Source organism: Oncorhynchus nerka, linkage group LG9b (assembly GCF_034236695.1).
Source record: "Oncorhynchus nerka isolate Pitt River linkage group LG9b, Oner_Uvic_2.0, whole genome shotgun sequence".
NCBI lineage: Eukaryota > Metazoa > Chordata > Actinopteri > Salmoniformes > Salmonidae > Oncorhynchus > Oncorhynchus nerka.
The window spans coordinates 29,102,922-29,129,752 of NC_088424.1; the positions used below are offsets into that span (position 1 = coordinate 29,102,922).

Sequence of the window (26,831 nt, forward strand, 5' to 3'; positions counted from 1 at the left end):
GCTATGCCCTCCGACGAACCATCAACCAGGCAAGCGTCATAACAGGACTAAGATCGAATCGTACTACACCGGCTCTGACGCTCGTTGGATATGGCAGAGCTTGCAAACCATTAGACTACAAAGGGAAGCACAGCCGAGAGCTGCCCAGTGACACAAGCCTACCAGACGAGCTAAACTACTTCTATGCTCGCTTCGAGGCAAGCAACACTGAATGCATGCATGAGAGCACCAGCTATTCCGGAAGACTGTGTGATCATGCTCTCCACAGCCGATGTGAGTAAGACCTTTAAACAGGTCAACATTCACAAGGCTGCAGGGCCAGAAGGATTACCAGGACATGTACTCCGAGCATGTGTTGACCAACTGGCAACTGTCTTCTCCCACATTTTCAACCTCTCCCTGTCTGAGCCTGTACTAACATATTTTAAGTAGACCACCATAGAGCCTGTAACCTGACTAAATAACTATCGACCCGTAGCACTCACGTCTGTAGTCATGAAGTGCATTGAAATGCTGGTCATGGCTCACATTAACACCATTATCCCAGAAATCCTCGACGCACTCCAATTTGCATAGCGCCCCACCAGATCCACATGATGATGCAATCTCTATTGCACTCTACACTGCATTTTCCCACCTGGACAAAAGGAACACCTATGTGAGAATGCTATTCATTGACTTCAGCACCATAGTGCCCTCATAGCTCATCAATAAGCTAAGGACCCTGGGACTAAACATCTCCCTCTGCAACTGGATTCTGGACTTCCTGACGGGCCGCCCCTAGGTGGTAAGGGTAGGTAACAACACATCTGCCACGCTGATCCTCAACACAAGGGCCCCTCGGTAGCATCCTCAGTCCCCTCCTGTACTCCCTGTTCACTCATCGCTGCACGGCCAGGCACAACTCCAACACCACGATTAAGTTTGCCGATGATACAACAGTGGTAGGCCTGACCACCGACAACGACGAAACATCCTATAGGGAGGAGGTCAGAGACCTGGCAGTGTGGTGCCAGGACAACAACCTCTCCCTCAACATGATCAAGACAAAGGAGATGATTGTGGATTACAGGAAAAAGAGGACAGAGCACGCCCCCATTCTCATCGACAGGGCTGCAGTGGAGCAGGTTGAGTACTTCAAGTTCTTTGGTGTCCACATCACCAACAAACTAACATGGTCCTAGCACACCAAGACAATCATGAAGAGGGCACGACAAAACCTATTCCCTCTCAGGAGACTGAAAAGATTTGTCATGTGTCCTCAGATCCTCAAAAGGTTCTACAGCTGCACCATCGAGAGCATCCTGACTGGTTGCATCACTGCCTGGTATGGCAACTGCTCGGCTCTGACTGCAAGGCACTACTTAAGGTAGTACGAACGGCCCAGTACATCACTGGGTCCAAGCTTCCTGCCATCCAGGACCTCTATACTAGGCAGTGTCAGAGGAAAGCCCTAAAAATGGACAAAGTCTCCAGCCACCATAGTCATACTCTTCTCTCTGCTACCGCACTTCAAGCGGTACCGGAGTGCCAGACTAGAGGCTTCGAAACAGCTTCTTCCCCCAAGCCATAAGACTCCTGAACACCTAATCAAATGGCTACCCACACAATTTGCATTCCCCCTCCTTCCCCCTCTTTTACACCGCTGCTATTCTCTGTTATCATCAGTGCATAGTCACTTTAATAACTCTACCTACATGTACATATTTCCTCATCTTTCCGGTGCCCTTGCACATTGGCTCTTTTACCGGTACCTCCCTGTATTTGGTCTCGCTATTGTTATTTTACTGATACTCTTTAATTACTTGTTACTTTTATTTCTTACTCTTATTTGTTTAATCTGCGTTGTTGTTTAGGGGCTCGTAAGTAAGCATTTCACTAAGGTCTACTGTTGTATTTGGTGCATGTGACTAATTTCGTTTGTTTTTTGAGATTGCATGTCTGTGTGCTCGATTTTATACACCTGTCAGCAACGGATGTGGCTGAAATGCCCGAATCCACTAATTTGAAGGGGTGTGCACATACTTCTGAAAAAACTCAGCAAAAAAAGAAACGTCCCGTTTTCAGGACCCTGTCTTTCAAAGACAATACGTAAAAATCCAAATAACTTCACAGATCTTCATTGTGAAGGGTTTAAACACTGTTTCCCATGTTTGTTCAATTAAACCATAAACAATTCATGAAGATGTACCTGTAGAACGGTCATAAGAAACTAACAGCTTACAGACGGTAGGCAGTTAAGGTCACAGTTATGAAAACTTAGGACACTAAAGAGGCCTTTCTATTGACTCTGAATATCACCAAAAGAAAGCTGCCCAGGGTCCCTGCTCATCTGCGTGAATGTGCCTTAGACATGCTGCAAGGAGGCATGAGGACTGCAGATGTGGCCAGGGCAATAAATTGCAATGTCCGTACTGTGAGACGCCTAAGACAGAGCTACAGACAGGACAGACAGCTGATCGTCTTCGCAGTGGCAGAGCACGTGTAACAACACCTGCACAGGATCCGAACATCACACCTACGGGACAGGAACAGGATGGCAGCATCAACTGCCCGAGTTGCACCAGGAAAGCGCAATCCCTCCATATTGCGCAATAGGCTGAGAGAGGCTGGACTGAGGACTTGTAGGCCTGTTGTAAGGCAGGTCCTCACCAGACATCACTGTCAACAACGTTGTCTATGGGCACAAACCCACTGTCGCTGGACCAGACAGGACTATCAAAAAGTGTTCTTCAGTCGTGGTTTTGTTTCACCAGCGGTGATGGTCAGATTCGCGTTTATCGTCGAAGGAATGAGCGTTACACCGAGGCCTGTAATCTGGAGCGGGATCGATTTTGAGGTGGAGGGTCCGTCATGGTCTAGGGCGGTGTGTCACAGCATCATCGGACTGAGCTTGTCGTCATTGCAGGCAATCTCAACTAGACGTCGACCGATAATGATTTGTCAACGCCGATACCGATACCGATTTATTGGAGGACCAAAAAAAAGCCGATACCGATTTAATCGGATGATTTAAAAAAAAAAAAAAATAATACATTATTACAAATAAAAATAATGTCAATAACAATACTGAATGAACACTTATTTTAACTTAATATAATACATCAATAAAATCAATTTAGCCTCAAATAAATAATGAAACATGTTCAATTTGGTTTAAATAATGCAAAAACAAAGTGTTGGAGAAGAAAGTAAAAGTGCAATATGTGCCATGTAAGAAAGCTAACGTTTAAGTTCCTTGCTCAGAACATGAGAACATATGAAAGCTGGTGGTTCCTTTTAACATGAGTCTTCAATATTCCCAGGTAAGAAGTTTTAGGTTGTAGTTATTATAGGAATTTTAGGACTATTTCTCTCTAAACCATTTGTATTTCATATACCTTTGACTATTGGATGTTCTTATAGGCACTTTAGTATTGCCAGTGTAACAGTATAGCTTCCGTCCCTCTCCTCACTCCTACCTGGGCTCGAACCAGGAACACAACGACAACAGCCACCCTCGAAGCAGTGTTACCCATGCAGAGCAAGGGGAATAACTACTCCAAGTCTCAGAGCGAGTGACATTTGAAACGCTATTCGCGGGCACCCCGCTAACTAGCTAGCCATTTCACATTGGTTACACCAGCCTAATCTCGGGAGTTCATAGGCTTGAAGTCATAAACAGCTGCTGGCAAACGCACGAAAGTGCTGTTTGAATGAATGCTTATGAGCCTGCTGCTGCCTACCATCGCTCAGTCAGACTGCTCTATCAAATCATAGATTTAGTTATAACATGAAAACACGCAGAAATACGAGCCTTAGGTCATTAATATGGCCGACTCCGGAAACTATCATCTCGAAAACAAGACGTTTATTCTTTCAGTGAAATACGTGGACAAAGATGTATTGAAAATGTGGTCCAAAATAATCACCAACTTCTCTGGTCTTGTACATTTGCATGAAACACAATATGCCTAATTAGACCGTTGTAGTAAAATGCATGATATTGATGAACTCAATCAAACAAAATGGTGCTCCCATTGTACTTCCCAAATAAATGGTTGACCGTTCCGTATTTTATCTTATGCGTGGCATCCATAAGTCTAAATATTCCTGTTCCTGGCCACTGTTACTTTTGATTTTGACCCCCCCTTTGCTCAGGGCACATTATTCCATTTATGTTAGTCACTTGTCTGTGGAACTTGTTCAGTTTGTCTGTTGAATCTTGTTATGTTCATACAAATATTTACAAATGTTAAGTTTGCTGAAAATAAACGCGGTTGACAGTGAGAGGACATTTCTCTTTTTGCTGATTTTATTGTGTATCATACTAAATGGAGTGTCCTGGATTTCTACCTCCAACTCAGTATGTTGAGGGTTAATATCCTCTGGAGTCCAGCAGAGGATTAGGAAATGGAGGTTTAACAACCCTATGCTAATGGTGGATGTTTATCTAAATACTTTTTTTTGTCACTGACTCCCTCCCTGGTCTGTACCGTGTCTCATTTCCCAAAGCTGTCCCTGGAGCCCAGAGGAGCTACGGTAATGGCTCCTCCGCTCCTCAGCTTCCCAAACACCACCCAACACACGTTGGAGAAAAAGGAATTACAAGATTCTCATATGGGCGGCTCTATACACTACACACTGTCCACAGATACATTGTGTAATTGACCATTTTTTCACTTGCCGTGTAGTTTTGCTATTAGGTTGTGGCTCGAGTGTTGGTTTTGTGCGTCTTTGTTAGGTTGTTGTAGTTTGTGTGTGCGCGTGTGTGAGTGCGTGCCCCTGTTGTTCTTGTGCGTGCATGTGTGTCTATCTATGCGCTTCTGTGTTTGTGTCAGAGAGATGGAGAGCGTGTATTCTCTCCTCCTCTCTCCCTCTCTGAGTTTTGGTGTGGTGCGGTTTCCCCGGGGCCCGTGTGTGTCTCAGTAATGCCCTGCTCCTGATTGCTCTGATACAGGTTAGGAATAATGGCTTTAATGATGTGTAAAATGAGCAAGCAGTGCCTGTGACATTTACAGATGGCACCGCCTTGACCTGCACTTCCCAACTGCTGGTTAATTCACAGGAACGGAGAGCACTTCTTTAACTGACCGCCTTTTGCATGCGACCTACACAACACATCATACTGTACATACCAGCATACATACAAAAAAATCCCTTGGATGTCATGCCGCACCAACCACCTCCGTCTACAATATACTGTATCGTCCAAGTACTCTTAGCTGTCCATCAATTTTGATGATGATGCACACACGTTCACTCACACCTTTAGGCCTTGCTGAGGCGGTCGATGAATCAATCTTTCAAGAGCGAGGTAGTGTGAGGCAGAATAGATGTGTCCCTCCCTGGCCCTGCCTTCCGGTGACAGCTCAGCTGGACTCAGCCCAAACCCCAGTGGTGCTAATCTGGTCCACCGTTCCCCACTTCTCCCAGTGGACCATCTGCTGTGGAGTGGAGGGGCAGTCATTAGGAGTAGAGACAGCTCAGCATCAAACGTGGACCAATGATCTCTAAATATCTATGCTCAGAGGCCTGATCTCATTGTTTCAAAATATCTAACGATACCAATTAGTGTCTCTTAATTGACCAAATCTGCAGTTTATATTATTTATACATTTTATGTCATTGTTATTGTTTAAAGGCATCCAGGCTGATGAACCATGAACTTAAAAGCCCTCTAACGAACAGTTTTATGATGCATGGTAAATTGTGGACAGGAGGACAGACATTGTAGAAGAAGATGCCTTCTCTCATCTCGCTTCACACCACCACACCACAGCCATTAGGCTCTCATTTATTTTTTGTGTTATGATGATTACCTTAATTAACATATTTCTACCTCCTGATTCTCCACAGTAGCAGTAGTTCCCTCCTATTGGGTTTAGCTTATGTTGCTCCATGTCCACCCACTGCCCTGTCTCTGTACACATCTAATTGGAAAAGACTTGTTGATTGTGTAGCTGCTGGATCAATTATATGATCAGATCACAGGGTTAATGCTAATTGCAGGTGTTAATGTGTGCTTGAATCCCCACATGCGTTCTTCTGTTAGCTGTGGCCTAAATGTACCCATTGGGTAACATCAGGAGCACTAGCTGTCTTAGTCATCATCATGGTAGCAGATGGCTTTGAAATAGCAACAATAATACCTCATTGTATTGTTCACTCCTGGTATAAATTGTCTTGGAGGAGGACATTTTGACCTTAGCACAACGATTAACATGGCACAGAATGACTTTGAATTTTCACAGAATGGAATTACCTCTCCAGTGAGGCTGTGACAGATCCTGCATTAAAAAGCAATATCAACAAACTCTATCAGCATATTATGATACTAATGTTGTCACTCTGATACTATGACGCTACCATAGATATATAATTATTAGAACTGATGCTTTGCCTATTCTAGTATCTGGTTTGGTCAATGTTTTTGTCAGCTTGTTTGGCCTTTTTAAGTGCTCATCTCTTGCCTGTACTGGTCTGTTCCACGCATGAAGAGCTAGATTTGTTTTCCCAAGTATCCTCATCAGTTTAAAAAATCAGCCATTCATTGCTTTTTTAATCTCCATAATGAAAGTGTTTTAATGCCTCCAATTTATTGCCTGGCCAGTCAACGAAATAATTAGCTTTGTTCAGGTTTTTAGAAGCTGAATGCAGAAGTGTAACATCATTGGACTCTGAGGAAAACTAGGCTGCATATCTAAATGCTGTGCTTTTTTTTCTAGATGGAAAATGATGGGACATTTGAGGAGAAGAAAGGATCCATTCATTACATAAAGGCTTCATGCATCAAAAATGACAATTTCTTTATTAAATTATAAACTTTTTGCCATTTGTTCTGTTTTCTTAATAAGTTATTCTTGATAGGTTAATCGGACCTTTTAACACAAAATATTTCAATAAAACAACTATAAACCTCCTATGATGTTAGACTACACCAGTGAGTGTCTTTTTAACATAACCCAACCCAGACTTCTAAACATACATTTTCCCTACCTCTACGTTTAAATAAGACACTCTGAGGTATTTATTGATTCTGTGACATGTAGTTGATGTCTCAAACTAAATCAGGTAATTGAAGTTGGTGTCGAGCTAATTGGATTATAGTTTTCCCCCTGAAGAGGAGACCCTCCGCTAGAGAATTGGGATTGATTTAGTCTCCACACTCCGATCTAAATCAGCTAAATCAGGTCTGTATAGACCGAGGGACCAATGAGTACACGCCACCCAACCTCTAAATGTCCAGTGCCTACAAAATAAAAGCTCAGTATTGTGTCCCTCCCAACCCCAGCACACACAACCTCTGCTTTTACCTGGCTTGGAATCACATGTTCCTAAATTCTGACCTATTTATACTAGACTGGTTTGCCTCCATTTAGTACATCAAATCTGGGTGTGCAAAGAGGGGGCTGATGAGAGATGTGTTTGAGGAGCCCATTCACATTGTGACTTAGTCTCCTCTCCAATCTCCGACTGGAGGCAGGGAAACATGCTTTATGCAAATGTGCCTGCTATATTTGCTTGGCCCTAATTAGGTAATTACAAATCATTTGTCTATGAGATCAAGCATGTGCCGAGGACTATAAGATTTACATCCGTCAGTTTCTACTGTATTATCATCATCTTAATGAATTACTTGTGAATGGAGGAGGCATTATGACATGTGTTATAGCATATGTTTTTCAAAGCCCTTGCCCAGGCAGATGACAGGTGACATTTCCATGAAATGTATTACAAATGAATTACAATACCTGCCGCCATTTTACAATGTGTAAGGCCTAATCAGAGTAAAGAAGAAACGGTTTCTTATTGAAAATGTAAACAACAGAAAAATAGATGGATGGAAATCGGGAATAGAAATAGACCAGTAGAATGAATACAAAGGGGTATTTTGAATAAACTGTGTTGGAGTCTGTTGTTTTGAATTCATAGTGATGGCTATGATTTTCAAGTGTACACAATCAGTATCGAGTAGCTACTGTAAGGGTGCCCTGATACTGGTTCCAGTGAGTATCACTACAATAAGTTGCTTGGATAAAAGTGTCAGCTAAATGGCATTTATTATTAGGCAGTTTTTATAGACGGCAAACGATCAATTACAGAATAAATATTATACCATTGTCCAACAATAGCCAAGCTGTTTCGATAATGAAAGTAATTTTAATTGAATTTCCTCTGTCATTGATTTCAAATGGCCATATTTCACCATGTCCGTGTGATGGTTTTGTTTTCCAGAGTCGGAGGAGTCGTTTGAGTTCACCATTGTGTCTCTGACAGGCCAGATGTGGTACTTCGAAGCGTCTACGTTTGAGGAGAGAGAGCTGTGGGTCACAGCCATTGAGAGCCAGATTTTTGCCAGCCTGCAGTCCTGTGAGAGCATGAAGAACAAGGTGGGCATGAGAGACAGTGGGTCTGTCCAGTCATGATTAGTTTAGACCCAAGGGTTTTCCACGAACACGTTACTTGACCAGGAAAGACTGGTTGCTAATCAGGATGTGTGAATGCAAAATTCTCTCTCGGTTCTTCTCCTCTCTCTCCCCCGTCACCCCCCTCCCAGTCTTTCTCTGAGCTGCCATGTGTTGGGCTGTGTGTCAGACAGGTGCAGTGCAGTGTGGGGGAGCTCTTATTACAGCTGACAGACTTCAGAGATGGGAACACGACCTGTGTCAGTACACAGGGGAGGAATCGCAACGCAACACTGACTCATTTTCATATAATACTTTGTCTGTGCTCCCTCTCTACCCCCCTCTCTTTCTCTCTCTTTTTGCCTCCCTGTCTTTCATTCAAAGCCTCCAGTCCTCCCTCCTCTCTTCCCTTCTGTTGTTTGTGATGTGTATCTTTCTGAAATCCTGTCTCCTCTATTCTCTCACTGTAAAGTCATGATGCCTCTCACAGATTACCTCTTGCTTACCTCCTTCTCACCTCTCTCTCACCTCTGCTCTCCTACAGTCCCGGTTAGGCAGCCAAAGTGACGCGGCATCCATTCAGTCTATAAGGAACGTGAGAGGGAACAGCTTCTGTGTGGACTGTGATACAGCCAGTGAGTACAGTACCTTGTCAACATCATCAGAGCTATATGTCAATGATTCCCAAGACGTTAAGTGCCAGGTACTGTACACTACGTGACAAAGAGAGCACAGATGATAAGCGGACTTGGATGTTTTACAATGCTGTAAGTCTCTATTTTTCTCCTCCTCCTCTCCCAGACCCTGACTGGGCCAGTCTGAACCTGGGGGCTCTGATCTGTATAGAGTGCTCAGGGATCCACAGGAACCTGGGGACCCACCTGTCGAGGGTGAGGTCTCTGGACCTGGATGACTGGCCTGTGGAGCTCAGCATGGTGCTGATGGCTATAGGCAACACCATGGCCAACAGTGTCTGGGAGGGGGCCCTGGAGGGCTACACCAAGGTGGGCACTGACAGCACCAGGTCAGTACCCCACATCTCTCTGTTTGGTGTGGGTTTCTTTGTGTCTGTACTGTCTGTCTGTCTACCGGTCTACAGGTCTATTCATCTGTCTTTTGGTTTACTGGTTAGTACCCCTCATATGTCTCTCTCTCTCTCTCTACATTAATAATGGTAAGTGTGCGTGTGTGACATCACTTTGCACATACCTGCTAAATGCCTCTGACCAGCACCAAGTAAACCAAGGTCTGGTCCCCTCTTCTCTCTCCCCAATGAGGGTTGTTTGTCTCTGGGTGACAGTTGAGGCCCAGCATGTCTCTCTGACTAATGACCCTGTGTGTGGATGAGCAGGTAATTAAGGAGCCCATTATGGTGTTAGAGCCCACCCCAGGGGCCAAGCCCCAGGACCCATCAGGGCCCTGTCACATATCCATCACACAGGGCCCGGCTGCCATCACTCTCTCTGTCCCACTATAGAAGAATGGTCTGTAGTGTCTGTACTGTTTCTGACCTACATTAAGAGAAGATGTAAAGATATACTACTCAAGTGCTAAATGGCTTGGTTTTTCATATTTTGGTCTCATTGTTACCATTTATTGTATTGGAGTCACTGACATTGAATAGTCATTTTAAACAACTGATTGTCAGAGGAAAACAGCATTTCTTAATATCTCATAGGTAATCGTTGATCAATGATTATTCAAATGTCGATATCTATTTGTTGGCAGAGAACTGGACAAAAGAGGAATAATTGTTTTCTCAGGATTCCATTACCTTAGCCCTGCTCCTCTATCACCACAAAGCATCTGTTGTGCAAATATAGGAGACAAAAAGGTGAATGAATATATTATCTCCAATCTGATCCCCACCATATAAATCTTACTTTGTTGTCTCGTCTATATATAGATTGAACATCAAGATTAAACTTCAAGATTGTTCTATCTCTATGGTCTCATCATCATCATCTTCCCTTGGACTTGAAGTGGTTCTGATGTTAACTGTGTCACCGTGATGACATGGTGCAGCTTTGTGATGGAACCCAGGCAGCTGGTGTAGCGTTCCCACCCCACCTCCTACTAAACATTAGTGACACGTAATTTAAACGACTCAGTAACTAGGCTACCTGAAGCTACCTGCCTCACATCTGATTGAATGTCTCCTGCAACACTAGTTCTGCCGGCTCGCTCCTCAGCTTTTTAAATTTTTACTTAAAAGCCGTTCATCCACACGATTGGTTTAGCTTTTTAGAAATTCTTATGTGAAAGTAGAATGTACAGATTTGCATTATAGTCAGGTTTATGTAGATATCAAGACTTGTCAGTACTAATCAACATGTAGGCTAGTTTTGTGGTGTTTTTTTTATTGGTTTGTATCTTTTGAAGGACTAATACATTTAGTATTTTTTTATCAGACTTCCCCAGTGCCATCAATGGCTTTCAGAGGTAGTTTAAATGTGTCACCCAATAATTTAATGAATAAAATGTATTTATTTGTATGCCATAAATGATGTGTGTGTACATCAATAGATTATGATGACATACATTTCTCTCAAGAAATGCAGCGCTGGGATCTTTCTCCAGTCGGCATATTGGAGGGGAGTTGTTCCTTTAATTAGTGTCTGCCGGTCGGCATGATCTCCACGTCACCTCTAATTGTCTGGCATGCACGTGAGAGAACGCAGGCAGACAGGCAGGCAGGCAGACAGACATACTTACAGGCAGGCAGACAGACAGACATACTTACAGGCAGGCAGACAGACAGACATACTTACAGGCAGACAGACAGACAGGCAGACAGACAGACAGACAGAGAGACAGACAGACAGGCAGACAGACAGACAGACAGGCAGGCAGGCAGACAGACAGGCAGGCAGGCAGGCAGACAGACAGACAGACAGACAGACAGACAGACAGACAGACAGACAGACAGACAGACAGGCAGGCAGGCAGGCAGGCAGACAGGCAGACAGACTTGCAGACAGACTTGCAGACAGACTTACAGGCAGACAGACTTACAGGCAGGCAGACAGACTTACAGACAGGCAGACAGACTTGCAGACAGGCAGGCAGGCAGACAGACAGACAGGCAGACAGACAGACAGACAGACAGACAGACAGACAGACAGACAGACAGACTTGCAGACAGACTTGCAGACAGACTTGCAGACAGACTTACAGACAGGCAGACAGACTTACAGACTTACAGGCAGACAGGCAGGCAGACAGACAGACAGACAGACTTACAGGCAGGCAGGCAGACAGACAGACAGACAGGCAGGCAGACAGGCAGACAGGCAGACAGACTTGCAGACAGACTTGCAGACAGGCAGGCAGACAGACAGACTTGCAGGCAGGCAGACAGACAGACAGACAGGCAGGCAGACAGGCAGACAGACTTACAGACAGGCAGACAGACTTACAGACAGGCAGACAGACGTACAGGCAGGCAGACAGACTTACAGACAGGGAATCCACCATACACACACCTCCCTCACCCCTCCTCCCCTGTGTCTCATTTGGGGAGGAAGATGTCCGGGAGCGTGAACGGATGTGGAAGGCTATCCCTCACCGGCGCTGGCCACTTTACTGTCACCCCTCTGTAGGTTGGAGCGCCATGCGGGGCCCCTGGCCATGGCCAGGTAATAGCTCTGCTCTGACGACCAGAGGAGAGGAGAGAGAGAGAGGAGACGAGCCCTCCTCCTCCTTCACTTTGGTTCAGAAATAATTTGCCGCTCCCACATGCTGCCTGCAGGGGCTGTGTGGTAATACAAATGAATCACATCACTAACCCCTCGAAACCTGCGCACTCATTTTAACTCCCTCCTTCTCGAACGGACACAAGTGTCTGGGAGAATGGATGCAGCATCACTCTTTCTCATCCCTTGTTCTCAGCTGTTTTTAGAATTACGACCCCAGTGTGGATTGCAGAGAGGCTGTAGTTTAGCCTTCTTTTGGATCAAGCTAAGCCATAATGATCCTCTTTCCCCCCGGAACCCCAAAGTTCCCAGACCGCAGAGCCTGTCCGGATACTCACAGGTTAGGGGTGTGGGAGCATCAACCGGCAAGCGGCCACACTCAAACTCTCCAAAGAGGCTTTAGAATAGCTGGCCTTGCCAGGAGCTCTGGTGGAGGTGGGGTAATTAATTTAGACAAATGAATGAGCGGAGCGGGGGTCTCCCATCCAGTCCAGCACGGTGCCACGGCTGTCTCTCCAAATGAAACCCACAGGTCACTGATTAGCCCCTCCCGCCGGGGAGACGATTCACCACTAATTACCCAACATGCCACTGTGTTTCAGCACCAGCAAGGTAATATAGGGCCAACTGAAGTAGATTGTTGTAGCAAGCGATTTATTGGCCATCTTACAAAATGCCATATAAATGAAAAAAAATAATAAAGTATTATTTCTACAACAGATATACACTTTGGCATTTTGTCTCAATACATCTGCTTCAAGGAAGAATCATTTGTGTGAGCTGGATTGAATGAGAATCATTTTGCCAAGCAATGGTGTTTGCGTGAATGGGTGCATGTGTGGTGTACGTATCGTTGTCCCAGAGTTTTGTTGGAGAGGACAGGGGGGCAGTAGGGGTTAACAGCGAGAGCGTTTAAGGGTGTTAGTCTTCGCTGGCACAAAAACACAGCCACTCCATCATAGGGACGGTGTCAACCTCATTAATGTCACAATATATTCAACTCATCCTGCCCTGCCTGCCGCTAGCCCACGGCTAACAGATGCTCCTCTACTGGCCTCTCAAAAGAACGACTGGCCAAACCACTCAACCAGACTGCTCAACCCCCAAAAAACAGCAGTTTCATTCTAGAACCATACTATAGAACCATCATCCTCTGAGCCAACATTTATATATGCATGAGTGAAGAAGTATGGGTTTTATCCTAGAGAGTTAGATTCTAGATCATGGTTCTTATGTAGTTGTTCATCTTAATTGAGAACAGTGTTTGACTTAGACTGAAATAGGTGTCGGTACTCATTTCTGTGCCACTACTGTTTATATTTAGATTCAGGAGCAATACTTTTGAGCCAATATTCTATAAGAGGAATAGGAACTCAGGCAGTAGAAGATTTGAGGTGCTGGTACTCCGCTCCAGTGAGCTCCTGCCCAAGTCAAATCAAATAAATCAAATCAAATGTTATTGGTCACATACACGTGTTTAGCAGATGTTATAGTGAGTGTAGCAAAATGCTTGTGCTTCTGTCTCCGACAGTGCAGTAATGTCTAACGGTTTCACAACATATACCCAAAATACACGTAAATCTAAGTAAGGAATGGATTCAGGATATACATATATGTCAGAGCAGCATTGGACTAAGATACAGTGGCATAGTATAGAATACAGTATAAACATATGAGATGGGTGATGCAATATTTACACACAATTAAAGTGACTAAGATACCATAGAATAGTATAGAGTACAGTTTACACATATGAGATGAGTAAAGCCAGACATTATTCAAGTGGCTAGTGTTTCATTTCCTTAAAGTGGCCAATGATTCCTAATCTATGTCTACAGGCAGCAGCCTCTGATGTGCTGGACGTGGCTGTTTAACAGTCAGTGGTGTAGTATACAATGCAATACAGCATATACATATGAAATAGGTGATGCAGTATGTAAACACGATTTAAAAGTGACTAAGATACTGTAGAATAGTGTGGAGGCCAGTTTATACATATGAGATGAATAATGATAGATACGGAAACATTATTATAGTGGCTAGTGATCCATTTCTAAAAGTGGTCAGTGACTTCTAATTTATGTCTATAGGCAGCCGCCTCTGATGTGCTAGTGATGGCTGTTTAGCAGTCTGATGGCCTTGAGAGTTTCAAAAGAAGTAAAAAGATGTCACGCACTGATTGAGGATAACATCTAAGCTGTACCCCTGTTGTTGACTGTAGGGAGTCTTATTTAGGAGTTTTACTGTTGACATTTACTGGGTTGTTCTCTCATTTCTCACCCCAAGCAACCTTTGAAGCTCTGGGGCCCTGCTTTCTGTCCGTTGTGGGTGATTTTGTTTTTTCTCTCTTTTATTTTCCTCACTTTCTGTCCCCTTCCCCCAGCTTTCGCTATCTTTCTCTCTCAATTCATTTCAAAGGGCTTTATTTATTGGCATGGGAAACATGTTTAAATTGTCAAAGTAAGTGGAATAGATAATAAACAATCAAACATTAACAGTAAACATTACACTCCCAAATTTTTCAGAAGAATAGAGACATTTCAAATGTTATATTATGGCTATGTACACGTTATGAAATTGAATACAATTATACTCTACAAAAGATAACATTTGGTTCCAGTCTAAATAGAGTAAAAATTACTCTTGTTGCAGAGTTAAATTTTCAGAGTTATTTCTACTCTATTCAATGTTTATATTTAACTCTACAAACTGTAATTTACTTGTTTAAAATGAAAACTCTGCCAATTCACTCAATATATAATTTAATATTATCAGTCAAGTGGCATTTGTACAACTAAACTTAACGTCAATAAATCAGAAGTCAGTATTTAACAAGGCACTTTATTCTTAAATGTATGGCATTTGCAATACATCAAAATAAAAACAAAATAAAATAAAATAAAAATAAAAACATTGTGGACAGAAATGAAATGTTGGCATCTGTCCCCACTTTATTAAAAGTAAATAAAAAAAGTAAATATTGCAATACAATACATGATGGTTTTAAAGAGCTTACTGTGCAGTGTTTAGAATCACAGGAAACAGTATGGGACAATAAACAAACTTGAATCATCACAACTGTAAGACATCTGTATATCAAATGCTTTGTGACAGAAAAGCTCTTTAACATCAACTACATAAGGTCCCTCTGTTGTACACCCAACTCTATCTGCATTAAAATGTTCATCAAGACATATTGTTTGTAGAGCGTTGGACTAGTAACCAAAAGGTTACAAGATCGAATCCCCGAGCTGACAAGGTAAAAATCTGTCGTTCTGCCCAGAACAAGGCAGTTAACCCACTGTTCCTAGGCCGTCATTGAGAATAAGAATTTGTTCTTAACTGACTTGCCTAGTTAAATAAAGGTAAAATAAACAAGTCGCAAAGTTTTCTTGAACTGGAATCCGTCTGCATCATCTCCTTTATATTGGGGTGTTTGTAAATAAACTGTAATGTTTTCAAAATTGGGATGTAAACAAATTGATCAGTAACAACAATCTGATCAAAGCCTCCAGTAGTCTGATTATGTTGTGTATCAAATCTAGTACCAAGAACATATTCAACTGGTCTAACCTTCACCACTTTTCTGTCAAATACTGCCTTCTCTTACTTTCAGAATTTAATACAACAAAACGATTTTCATTTTTTTCAAAACACTGATCAATTTTGCTCTCAATGTCCCTTTTTAATAGGCTCCTGTATAGACAGACACTTCTTCACAGAATCAACTATCTCTTCCATGGAAGAAGGGGAACTTGTTGATGGCAAGTCATCAAAATGACTTCCTGCTACATATTCAGCTGTAGAGGGGCCTTCACCTTGATCAGAACAAGGTTCATGTGCTTTATAAAGTTGCTTTCTGAACCCAGAAAAAGCGACATAAACTTGTGAACAACCAACTTGACCGCATTTAAGACTAAGTGTCTTTCCAGGACAATATCCGTGGACCAACTTCAGGTGTTTTGTCAAGGAATTAGCATTTGCCTGGGGGCTTTTGCAAGCAAAACACAACATTTTAGATTAATGATATGAAGAAGTTTCTGTGTGAAATTAAAAAGGTTATTTCCTATGCTGCGTTTTAACCGTTTGCAACTTCAAAACTTTTAGTACCTCAATGCAGCATCTGAAACCTCAACTCTGCAACCCTAAGATTAACCTTAGTGGTATCAACATCAATTTCATAAATTGTGGTTTGCAAGAAGTTGTACACATTTACCAGATCCTGGTTGTATGAGGTACCGAAGACAAAATGAGCTTTGAAAAGCTCATCAAAACAGGCAAGAATGTCTGGTGACTTACAAAGTATTGCATGTTTGTCGATCACAATGAAGTGCTTGTGAATCACACTCCTCTGGGTCCCCACAGCAAACAGATAGGGTTAAAGGATTTCAAAGATTCTCTCCAGATGCCCCTGGATGCTGGTCCCAGTCTGTGACGCAAGAACTTCATTAGTGAGCTATTAAAATGAGTCGCTGTTCGCAAACAGTTTGGGAAAATGTAAATTACAGCTACACATGATCTTACCATGATTTGTCCCTAATCTTAAAAGTAATTAATAGGATTAGGAATGGAAACAAAACAGTCAACTGTAACCTCACCTAGATAAACTTCACAATGTGGTCACTGGCGTGTCTGGCTGAGATTTTTGCTGGTCTCATGCGGCCATGAAGTGACTGTGGCAGAAGGTGGACAAGGACCAAAATGGATGACATGTCACTGTCCCATCCTGAAAGTACACATTTTCACTGAAAGTTATGTCGTGTCTTTGGCTATGCCGGATTAATTGCTATGACATGGTATTCTATAAAACAATTTCTCCGTAATTAATATCACCTGATTGAGCTAATCATGTAAATGTAATTAACCAGAGAGTCGGGCTCCACAAAATAATATTTATAGAGCTGTTATCTTCCAAATAAACTCTTAAAGATTAGTAATTATTTTACATCCATAGCAGTCAACATTAATCATCATCTTACTTCAGTCTCATACTCTGAAAGTTGTAAATTCTTGGTTATCTGCAAGAATCCTGGCTAACAAGTTGAATCAGCAATACAAAATTGGGTTTAATTATTTATTTAAAAAATACCTAACTAATCACACAGAATAACATATACAAAGAATTAATTAACCAGGATAATTCCCTGGCGGGCGGAACAGATATGACAGCTTGTTCCACAAAGGGGTGGGGTTTGAGTGAAAGAGTGGGAGACTGGAACAGAGGCGAAGCTGTGCTATCGTAAATACAGTATCTTATGCATTCTAAATTACCGCCCATTTGGAAAAGGAAAATGCAATAAATATTCACTCTGAGCTGCGCTTCAGTAGGTTGGTGGTAGAGGGAAGACCGTGTTGCCAAACCAAGTCCTTTGAAGAATGTCTCTGGTGGTCACTTGGATAAGTTCTAGTAACGTCGTTGTGTGGTAGATGGGATACTCTGTCTGTTCCTTCCTAACCTGCGTTTGCAGCTGCGGTCGCTAACTCAACAGCTAGGAGGTATCACTTCTGTAGTGAATAAGAGTTCAAAGTTCATACCATTCGCAACCAAAGCTCATGCTGATTTTGGCTTCGTTCTGTAGTTTTTTCTGAACCATTCTGACATGGGATCGTCACCCTCACATCCGCGGAACAGCAAGTTATGTTGTAGTCAAGTGCTTATATAGGAAGGCAGAGGGGTGTGTGTGAAAAGTTTACAACCTCTGTCTCTTAACGTGGGCGGGCCACTGAGTGAGCAGCCCTAACTTATGACAACACACATCTCACATTTTAGAAGCTAAAATCACATTTCATCCCATCACAACTAATTTCATATTCAAACATTTAAATTGAACAACAATTCCATGTGAATCTGATAACTCTGATGCATAGACTTTCCACTGTGGAGTTTACGTCATCTTATCATTGATGAGAATGTCTCAGATGACAACCGAACTGAAATCATATTCATTAAGTACCACAGCATATGTTCAATTGTTCGGATTACCAGAATATAGTTCATTTCCCCCCCACCTACTGATGTTCCCAGAATCTCTATATTAACCAAGTTTAAAAAAAAATGTAACCTCAATAGGTTAGAGAAGAGAAAAGGGGGGAAGAGGTATTTATGACGGTCATAAACCTATCACCCAGGCCAACGTCATGACAGTTACATCATTCCAGTTCAGAAATAATGCTCCCTTCCATTAGTGTAATCATTTTATTCCAGCATACCATTTTCCACTCCTTTTGTGGATTCAGCATATTGAACCAGGTTTTGCAGGTTGCCTGTCTGTGTGAAGCCACGGCTTTGGTCAATGACTTTCTGCTTGTAGAGAGTAGGCCACTTCTCAAGGAACTTTGCAGATGTTGCATCACCAAACATCAGACTAAAATCTTGCTCAATCTGCAGACAATATGGAATAAGTCAAGACAGAACAGTAAACATTATGGTGTGGCACTATCGTCATGTAATTGATAAGGGAATTTATATGTTTAAGGTAATGACTAAAGAAGTCCACCCTGAAACGTATTTATTAGATTATGTAACATATATAATGAATAATTAGACAAACGTAACTATTAGTAATTATTAGATTATGTAACATGTATAACAAATTAGAATGATAAACTTCAGTCTAAAAGGTTTGGTTGAGACAAGTAGAAATGTGTGTGTGTGTGTCTAAGAAAAAACAGAGAACAATTAAACTATGCATGACCTGACCTGGTTAGAACTCTGGGAAACTTGTTAAGGTCCCTCTAATCTCGGGGGGATGGAACTGCCAACTTGGTAGTGATAAACAGGAATGAGAAGGGTAAGAGACTAAGAAACACTTGCTTATACAGATGTTCACATACAATTATTCTCTGGTCATGTGTCATGAATGAGACTAACTCCAATCAAAATCCCTTACACGTCAGTGACTGATGCATGGTGGTCTTCTGTCGTCCCTCTGATGCTTCCCTTTGAACAGATTTCAGTCTCCATGCTACACATCCACTCCCATCTTCTGCATTGTAATAATGCTCCTAAAGTAAAGTATAATTCAGTTTGAGTGAGCAGGTTAAAATATCTTCATGTTCATTTTTATCCTTAACTACAGATGCACCCATAGATGAAGATTTGTTCATTCAACAGGTCTGACCCTCACAGTGCAGAACTTAACTGGGCTGTTATACCACCAGAGTTGAGCTTAGGAGAGACTGCAGAGATGGTGGGCATACAGACATGTTAACAGAACTTTAGTTTAAATAAAAACATCACCAAACAGTAAAACAACAATTTAAATACTGACATTCTGAAAAAAATTAATGGTGGAAGAGTCCCAGATAGTTAAAAAGGTTAGACTTCGGTTTTAATGTACTTACATAACCAAACTTGCTCCTAGGATCGGCCAGGTATGGGAACAAGGCAATGATTCCCTTTGCGTAGTCCTCTTTAACACGCCTTGAAGGACTTGCCCTAGACACACACACACTTTACTGTTTGAGTTCCAAACAAAAGTATTGATGTGTAGATCACAACTTCTGCAAAAAAAATTGTTAGGTGGTAAGGTATGTAATGAGTATATGACTCACTTGTCATTTGTGCAACCAATATCTTGACCATATCACGTCTTCTGCTATCTGTTAGGCTTTTTGTCCGAGCATACTCATTCATGATCCTCTCTCCTCCAGGTTTGTTCTTCAGAATGTCTTCAATCATCTAAGTCGGAGTAATTTAAAAAGGAACACGCTAACACTTTTAAAACAGCAATGAAATAGCAAGTATAATTAAACACACCATGATCACCCTTTCACAACTTTCCTTGATGTAATTTCACTCAATCTTCAAGTTTGGCATTTGTTTAAACTGGACATTTTCAGTACTTACATGAGATAGATGATTATCCTGTCTTTCTTGTAAGCAGGACTCTGCTGCACTATAATCGGTCATCGGAGTCCCCCTCATTGTCTCCTCTGTATTTTGATAAGGAGCTGCTTGCAGAGGAGCTCAACGAATCTAGCAATCATGTTAACATTTAACTGGTGTGATTAACACTGTAATTATAACACAATTTAGGTGGAAACATCCATTATTATGATTAGAGGACTTTTGTTAATGACAAGGGAATGCAAAAATGTTACATTTTGAATTGATTAGGCCCACTACTGTTCTAAAAGGGGTGGGAGAGGTGAGCACAGAAACAAATATAATTTTAAAATATCAAAATGAGAAAAGACATCAGCAGATATATCTGATTGTCTCACATATTCAGAACATGTGTTAGGCTAGCCATAACTGTATGGATGACTGTGAAGCTCTAAGCTAATAAGCAAGTCACCATCAGGATTTGAGTCTTTGGGGTAAACAAACCACCAGCACACCAAGGTCTTGTTTCTTTAGAAGAAACTCAAACACCTCATCAACTTCAGTCTTCGATTCCTCATAGACTTTTAAGTCCAAGTTTGGAATGTCAAATTTATTGGCAACTGTGAAGACTAAATAAGATTGCCTTATTGATTAAATATGTTGTGTATTTTTAGAGAAAAACCAGAACAGAAGACAGAAATCAAGAGGTCATCTTTACTTCAACATCATAACCCTCAAAACTGACTTAGTACTCCTTTCCACATCAATTCCAATTAAATACAGTCTACAGGCTACTACTGCCACGTACTGAATTATTATATCAGCAGTATTATAGCAATACACCACAGATAGCTATCAACACTGAGATTGTAGCGGCACACAAATGTTAGCATCCCTTTTTTTTTTACCATTAATGACTTGCAAAGACAATGAGCGCAGCTACAGATGAGCATAATAAGACAACTCCCAAAACATAAACCAATCTTTGACTGATCTGTGATCTGGGGAGGCGCAAGTTTCCTTTGTATTCATTATCACCAAGGAAATCGGCAATCAGTTTAACAGTAAATATAAAGTAAGTATATTTCAAGTGTGTCGGTATAAGTGTGTTGTTCCATTTGATATTGTGTGAAATGTGATACTTTTCACTCACCACAATCCAAAAAGTATTTTGAAGGTCAGTTGCCCCTCATAGCAAATGTACTTTTGACAATCCCTGTACTTCATGCGTGCAGCCTGAATCCTTGATGACAAGGAAAAACAAGTTTATTTAAATTCCATAAACACACATTTGCACAAATTACAAGAGAGCAGTGCTGTGTTTAGAGTAAGACACGTGTTGCATCGACCTGCCTGTCGCTAAATACTGTCTACTAACAGCTCTCTTTTCAGAGTAAAACGCACGTGTTGCACCGACCAAACTGCTCTAAATCTGTCCCAACAGCTCTGTTCAGAGTAAAATGCTTGTGTCTGTTCAGAGTAAAGTGCACATGTCGCACCGACCAAACTGCAGGAAAAAAACTTCAACCGGTAACAGCTCTAAAGTTCAGAGTATAACGCACTTGTCACACTGACCAAACTGCGCTAAAACTGTCCATCAGCTCTGTTCAGGGTAAAAATGCACGTGTCTGCAGTTAAAACTGTCTAATAGCTTTAAACTTGAGTGAAACACACATGTAGCACAGACCAACTGCAGCTAACTGTCTGCTAGCAGCTCGCTTTTCAGAGTAAAACACGTTGCACTGACTAACCTGCTGGCAGTAGTCAGTAAAGTCCGCTAGCTACTGATAATAGCTAATACCGCTCTTTTGAACATTTAAAACAGGTTATGCACTGATCCATCGGGCATACATAGTGTCCATGAATCAATAAAAGTGGTATAACTTATTAAGTATAGAAATTAAGAAATTCTGTGGTTCTGTGAATAACTTCTGATGGTCGGCGGATCCTCGCTCTCGATCTGTCTACACTTTCCATTCGCGAGACACTTGCAAATGGACAATGGCGGCAAAATCTAAATTTAACCAACATTAGTGATTGTGGTCATGCCGCTGGTAATAATTACACTAATTATTATTAAATTATTTAATTTAACTACTTGAGAGGAAAATAATTGTAACTTTTAAAAACATTCTCTAGTTTTTACTGTGTACTGACAGTATTGTAGCCATGTGCAAATACAATGCCCCCTGTAGTTATTGGGACAGTGAGGCATTTTTTCTGCATCACATTCAACTACTTAGAGGTCCTCGATCAATCATTTAAACTGTCTGAGTGGCACCAGCAAATGTAACTGCACTGATCTCTGCAGATTGTTCCACAAATTACAGGCAAAAAAACTAAATGCAGATATTATGTGTATTGAAGTAGTTAAAAAGTTACATATTTGGTCCCATATTCGTAGCACGCAATGACTACATCAAACTTGTGCCTCTACAAATTTGTTGAGTGCATTTGCTGTTTGTTTTGTTTGTGTTTCAGATTATTTTGTTTGCAATAGAAATGAATGGTAAGTAATGTATTGTGTCATTTTGTAGTCACTTTTATTGTAAATAAGAATAGAATAGTTTTCTAAACACTTCTACATTAATGTGGATGCTACTATTATAACAGATAATCCTGAATAAGTCTTGAATAATAATGATGTTGTGAGAAAGTTATAGATGCACAAATATCATACCCCCAAGACATGCTAACCTCTCACCATTACAATAACGGGAGTGTTACGGTTTTCTTCCGTCGAAAGAGAGTCGGACCAAAATGCAGCGTGGTTAGTTCGATACATCTTTAATAGACGGAAAAACACGAACAAATACAAAAAACAACAAACGGAACGTGAAAACCTATACAGCCTATCTGGTGACAACTAAACACAAAGACAGGAACAATCACCCACGAAATACTCAAAGAATATGGCTGCCTAAATATGGTTCCCAATCAGAGACAACGATAATCACCTGACTCTGATTGAGAACCGCCTCAGGCAGCCATAGACTATGCTAGACAACCCACAAAAACCCCATGACAAAAACGCACCACAATAACCCATGTCACACCCTGGCCTGACCAAATAAATGAAGACAAACATACATTACTTCGACCAGAGCGTGACAGAACCCCCCCCCCCCCCCCCCCTAAGGTGCGGACTCCCGGACGCACATCAAAACATTAGGGAGGGTCCGGGTGGGCGTCTGTCCATGGTGGCGGCTCCGGCTCAGGACGTGGACCCCACTCCATCAATGTCTTAGTTCCTCCCCCTCGCGTCCTAGGATAGTCCACCCTCACCGCCGACCATGGCCTAGTAGTCCTCACCCAGAACCCCACTGGACTGAGGGGCAGCTCGGGACTGAGGGGCAGCTCGAGACTGAGGGGCAGCTCGGCACTGAGGGGCAGCTCGGCACTGAGGGGCAGCTCGGCACTGAGGGGCAGCTCGGCACTGAGGGGAAGCTCGGCACTGAGGGGAAGCTCGGCACTGAGGGGAAGCTCGGCACTGAGAGGAAGCTCAGGCAGGTAGTTGGCTCCGGCAGATCCTGGCTGGCTGGCGGATCTGGAAGAGTCTGGTTGACTGGCGGATCTGGAAGTGTCTGGTTGAATCTGGAAGTGTCTGGTTGACTGGCGGATCTGGAAGAGTCTGGTTGACTGGTCTGGAAGAGTCTGGTTGACTGGCGGATCTGGAAGAGTCTGGTTGACTGGCGGATCTGGAAGAGTCTGGTTGACTGGCGGATCTGGAAGAGTCTGGTTGACTGGCGGATCTGGAAGAGTCTGGTTGACTGGCGGATCTGGAAGAGTCTGGTTGACTGGCGGATCTGGAAGAGTCTGGTTGACTGGCGGATCTGGAAGAGTCTGGTTGACTGGCGGATCTGGAAGAGTCTGGTTGACTGGCGGATCTGGAAGAGTCTGGTTGACTGGCGGATCTGGAAGAGTCTGGTTGACTGGCGGATCTGGAAGAGTCTGGTTGACTGGAAGATCTGGAACTGGAAGAGTCTGGTTGACTGGCAGATCTGGAACTGGAAGAGTCTGGTTGACTGGCAGATCTGGAACTGGAAGAGTCTGGTTGACTGGCAGATCTGGAACTGGAAGAGTCTGGTTGACTGGCAGATCTGGAACTGGACGAGTCTGGTTGACTGGCAGATCTGGAACTGGACGAGTCTGGTTGACTGGCAGATCTGGAACTGGACGAGTCTGGTTGACTGGCAGATCTGGAACTGGACGAGTCTGGTTGACTGGCAGATCTGGAACTGGAAGAGTCTGGTTGACTGGCAGATCTGGAACTGGAAGAGTCTGGTTGACTGGCAGATCTGGAACTGGAAGAGTCTGGTTGACTGGCAGATCTGGAAGAGTCTGGTTGACTGGCAGATCTGGAAGAGTCTGGTTGACTGGCAGATCTGGAAGAGTCTGGTTGACTGGCAGATCTGGAAGAGTCTGGTTGACTGGCGCATCCTGGCTGACTGGCGGATCTAGCTGCTCCGGCTGCTCCATGCGGACTGGCAGCTCTGGCTGCTCCATGCAGACTGGCAGCTCTGGCTGCTCCATGCAGACTGACAGCTCAGGCTGTAGAGGAGGAAGGCTCTGGCAGCGCTGAACAGGCGGGAGACTCCGGCAGCACAGGAGAGGAGGAAGGCTCTGGCTGCGCTAAACAGGCGGGAGACTCCAGCAGCGCTGTAGAGGAGGAAGGCTCTGGCTGCGCTGAACAGGCGGGAGGCTCCGGCAGCGCTGTAGAGGAGGAAGGCTCTGGCAGCGCTGAACAGGCGGGAGACTCCGGCAGCACAGGAGAGGAGGAAGGCTCTGGCTGCGCTAAACAGGCGGGAGGCTCCGGCAGCGCTGTAGAGGAGGAAGGCTCTGGCAGCGCTGAACAGGCGGGAGACTCCGGCAGCACAGGAGAGGAGGAAGGCTCTGGCTGCGCTAAACAGGCGGGAGACTCCAGCAGCGCTGTAGAGGAGGAAGCACCAAACTAGCAACTCCCTCATAACTCTCTCCTCCACTTTCCCCATTAACTCCACAGTCTCTGCTTCACTCACCTCCAACACCGGCTCTGGTTCTGGTCTCCTCCTTGGCTCCTCACGATAAACAGGGGGAGTTGGCTCAGGTCTGAACCCTGACTCTGCCACACTCTCCTTGAGCCCCCAATAACTTTTTGGGGCTGACTCTCCGCGCCGCCATGCTTGCTTCGCCAACTCCATTCTCCGATAACCTGCTTCACACTGCTCCAGCGAATCCCAGGCGGGCTCCGGCACTCTCTCTGGGTCGACCGCCCACCTGTCTATTTCCTCCCAAGTAGTGTAGTCCCGATATTGTTGCTCCTGCTGCCGCTGTTGCTTCTCCTCATACCAGCGCCTCTCAGCTCTCGCCGCCTCCAGTTCTTCTTTGGGGCGGCGATATTCTCCAGGCTGATCCCAGGGTCCTTCTCCGAACAATTCATCCTCCCATGTCCATTCCTCTCTCTGTTGCTTCTGCTGTCGCTGCCTGTCACCACGCTGCTTGGTCCTGGTGTGGTGGGTGATTCTGTTACGGTTTTCTTCCGTCGAAAGAGAGTCGGACCAAAATGCAGCGTGGTTAGTTCGATACATCTTTAATAGACGAAAAAACACGACCAAATACAAAAAACAACAAACGGAATGTGAAAACCTATACAGCCTATCTGGTGACAACTAAACACAAAGACAGGAACAATCACCCACGAAATACTCAAAGAATATGGCTGCCTAAATATGGTTCCCAATCAGAGACAACGATAATCACCTGACTCTGATTGAGAACCGCCTCAGGCAGCCATAGACTATGCTAGACACCCCACAATAACCCCATGACAAAAACGCACCACAATAACCCATGTCACACCCTGGCCTGACCAAATAAATGAAGACAAACATGCATTACTTCGACCAGAGCGTGACAGGGAGGTTAGCGTGATATTTGTGGGTCTAACTTTCTCACTCGTCATTATTCACGATTCATTAAGGATTATGCGTAATCATGGCATCCACATTCATGTAGAAATGTTTAGAAACATATGATATTCTTATTTACAATAAAAGTATCTCTAAGAAGACACTATCGTCAGTGTGGCGGTTGGTAGAGTATGGCGCTTGCAATGCCAGGGTTGTGGGTTCGATTCCCCACAGGGGACCATTATAAAGTACGACAAATGTATGCACTCATTACTGTAAATCACTCTGGATAAGAGCAGCAGTTAAATGACTAAAATGTATGTGGGCGGCAGGTAGCCTAGTAGATAGAGCGTTGGGCCAGTAACCACTAGATCAAATCCCCAAGCTGACAAGGTAAAAATCTGTCTTTCTGTAAATAAGAATTTGTTCTTAACTGACTTGCCTATGGTACAATAAAATAAAATATTTACCATTCATTTCTATTAGGAATAAAATGATCTGAAACACAACTAAAACAAACAGCAAGTGCATCCAACAAGTTTGATGTAATCATTGTGTGCTAGGAATATGGGACCAAATACTAAACTGTTTACTACTTTTAATAGACATATGAGGGAATTTATCCAAATACCATTGCTCCCCTAAAATGGGGGGACTATGTACAAAACTGCTGTAAATTCTACACAATTCACCCTGTATGGATGAAAACACACTCAAATTAAAGCTGACAGTCTGCACTTGAAAAATGCACTTGAAATCATTGTTTGATTTCAAATCCAAACTTTTGAAGTAAAAGAAAAAAGTAAAAGTATGAAAGGGAAAATAAATTGACAGATAAATATAGTGTGTATTTACAATGGTGTTTGTTGTTCACTGGTTGCCCTTTTCTTGTGGCAACAGGTTACAAATATTGCTACTGTGATTGCACACTGTGCTATTTCACCTAATAGATATGCAAGTTTTATCAAATTTGGACATGTTTTCGAATTCTTTGTGGGTCTATGTAATCTGAGGGAAATATGTGTCTCTAATA

General features: G+C 43.0%; 1 protein-coding gene across 2 annotated transcripts in view; it reads left to right on the top strand.

The window, feature by feature from the left end:
• Positions 1-26,831, top strand: part of agap3 (ArfGAP with GTPase domain, ankyrin repeat and PH domain 3) — a 320,528-nt gene that overhangs the window by 287,720 nt on the left and 5,977 nt on the right. For both annotated transcript variants that reach the window (XM_029642909.2, XM_029642908.2), the window contains exons 14-16: positions 8,218-8,372; positions 8,932-9,022; positions 9,189-9,411. In XM_029642909.2, coding sequence (XP_029498769.1) covers positions 8,218-8,372; positions 8,932-9,022; positions 9,189-9,411 — 469 coding nt within the window. The remainder of the gene's footprint in view (positions 1-8,217; positions 8,373-8,931; positions 9,023-9,188; positions 9,412-26,831) is intronic.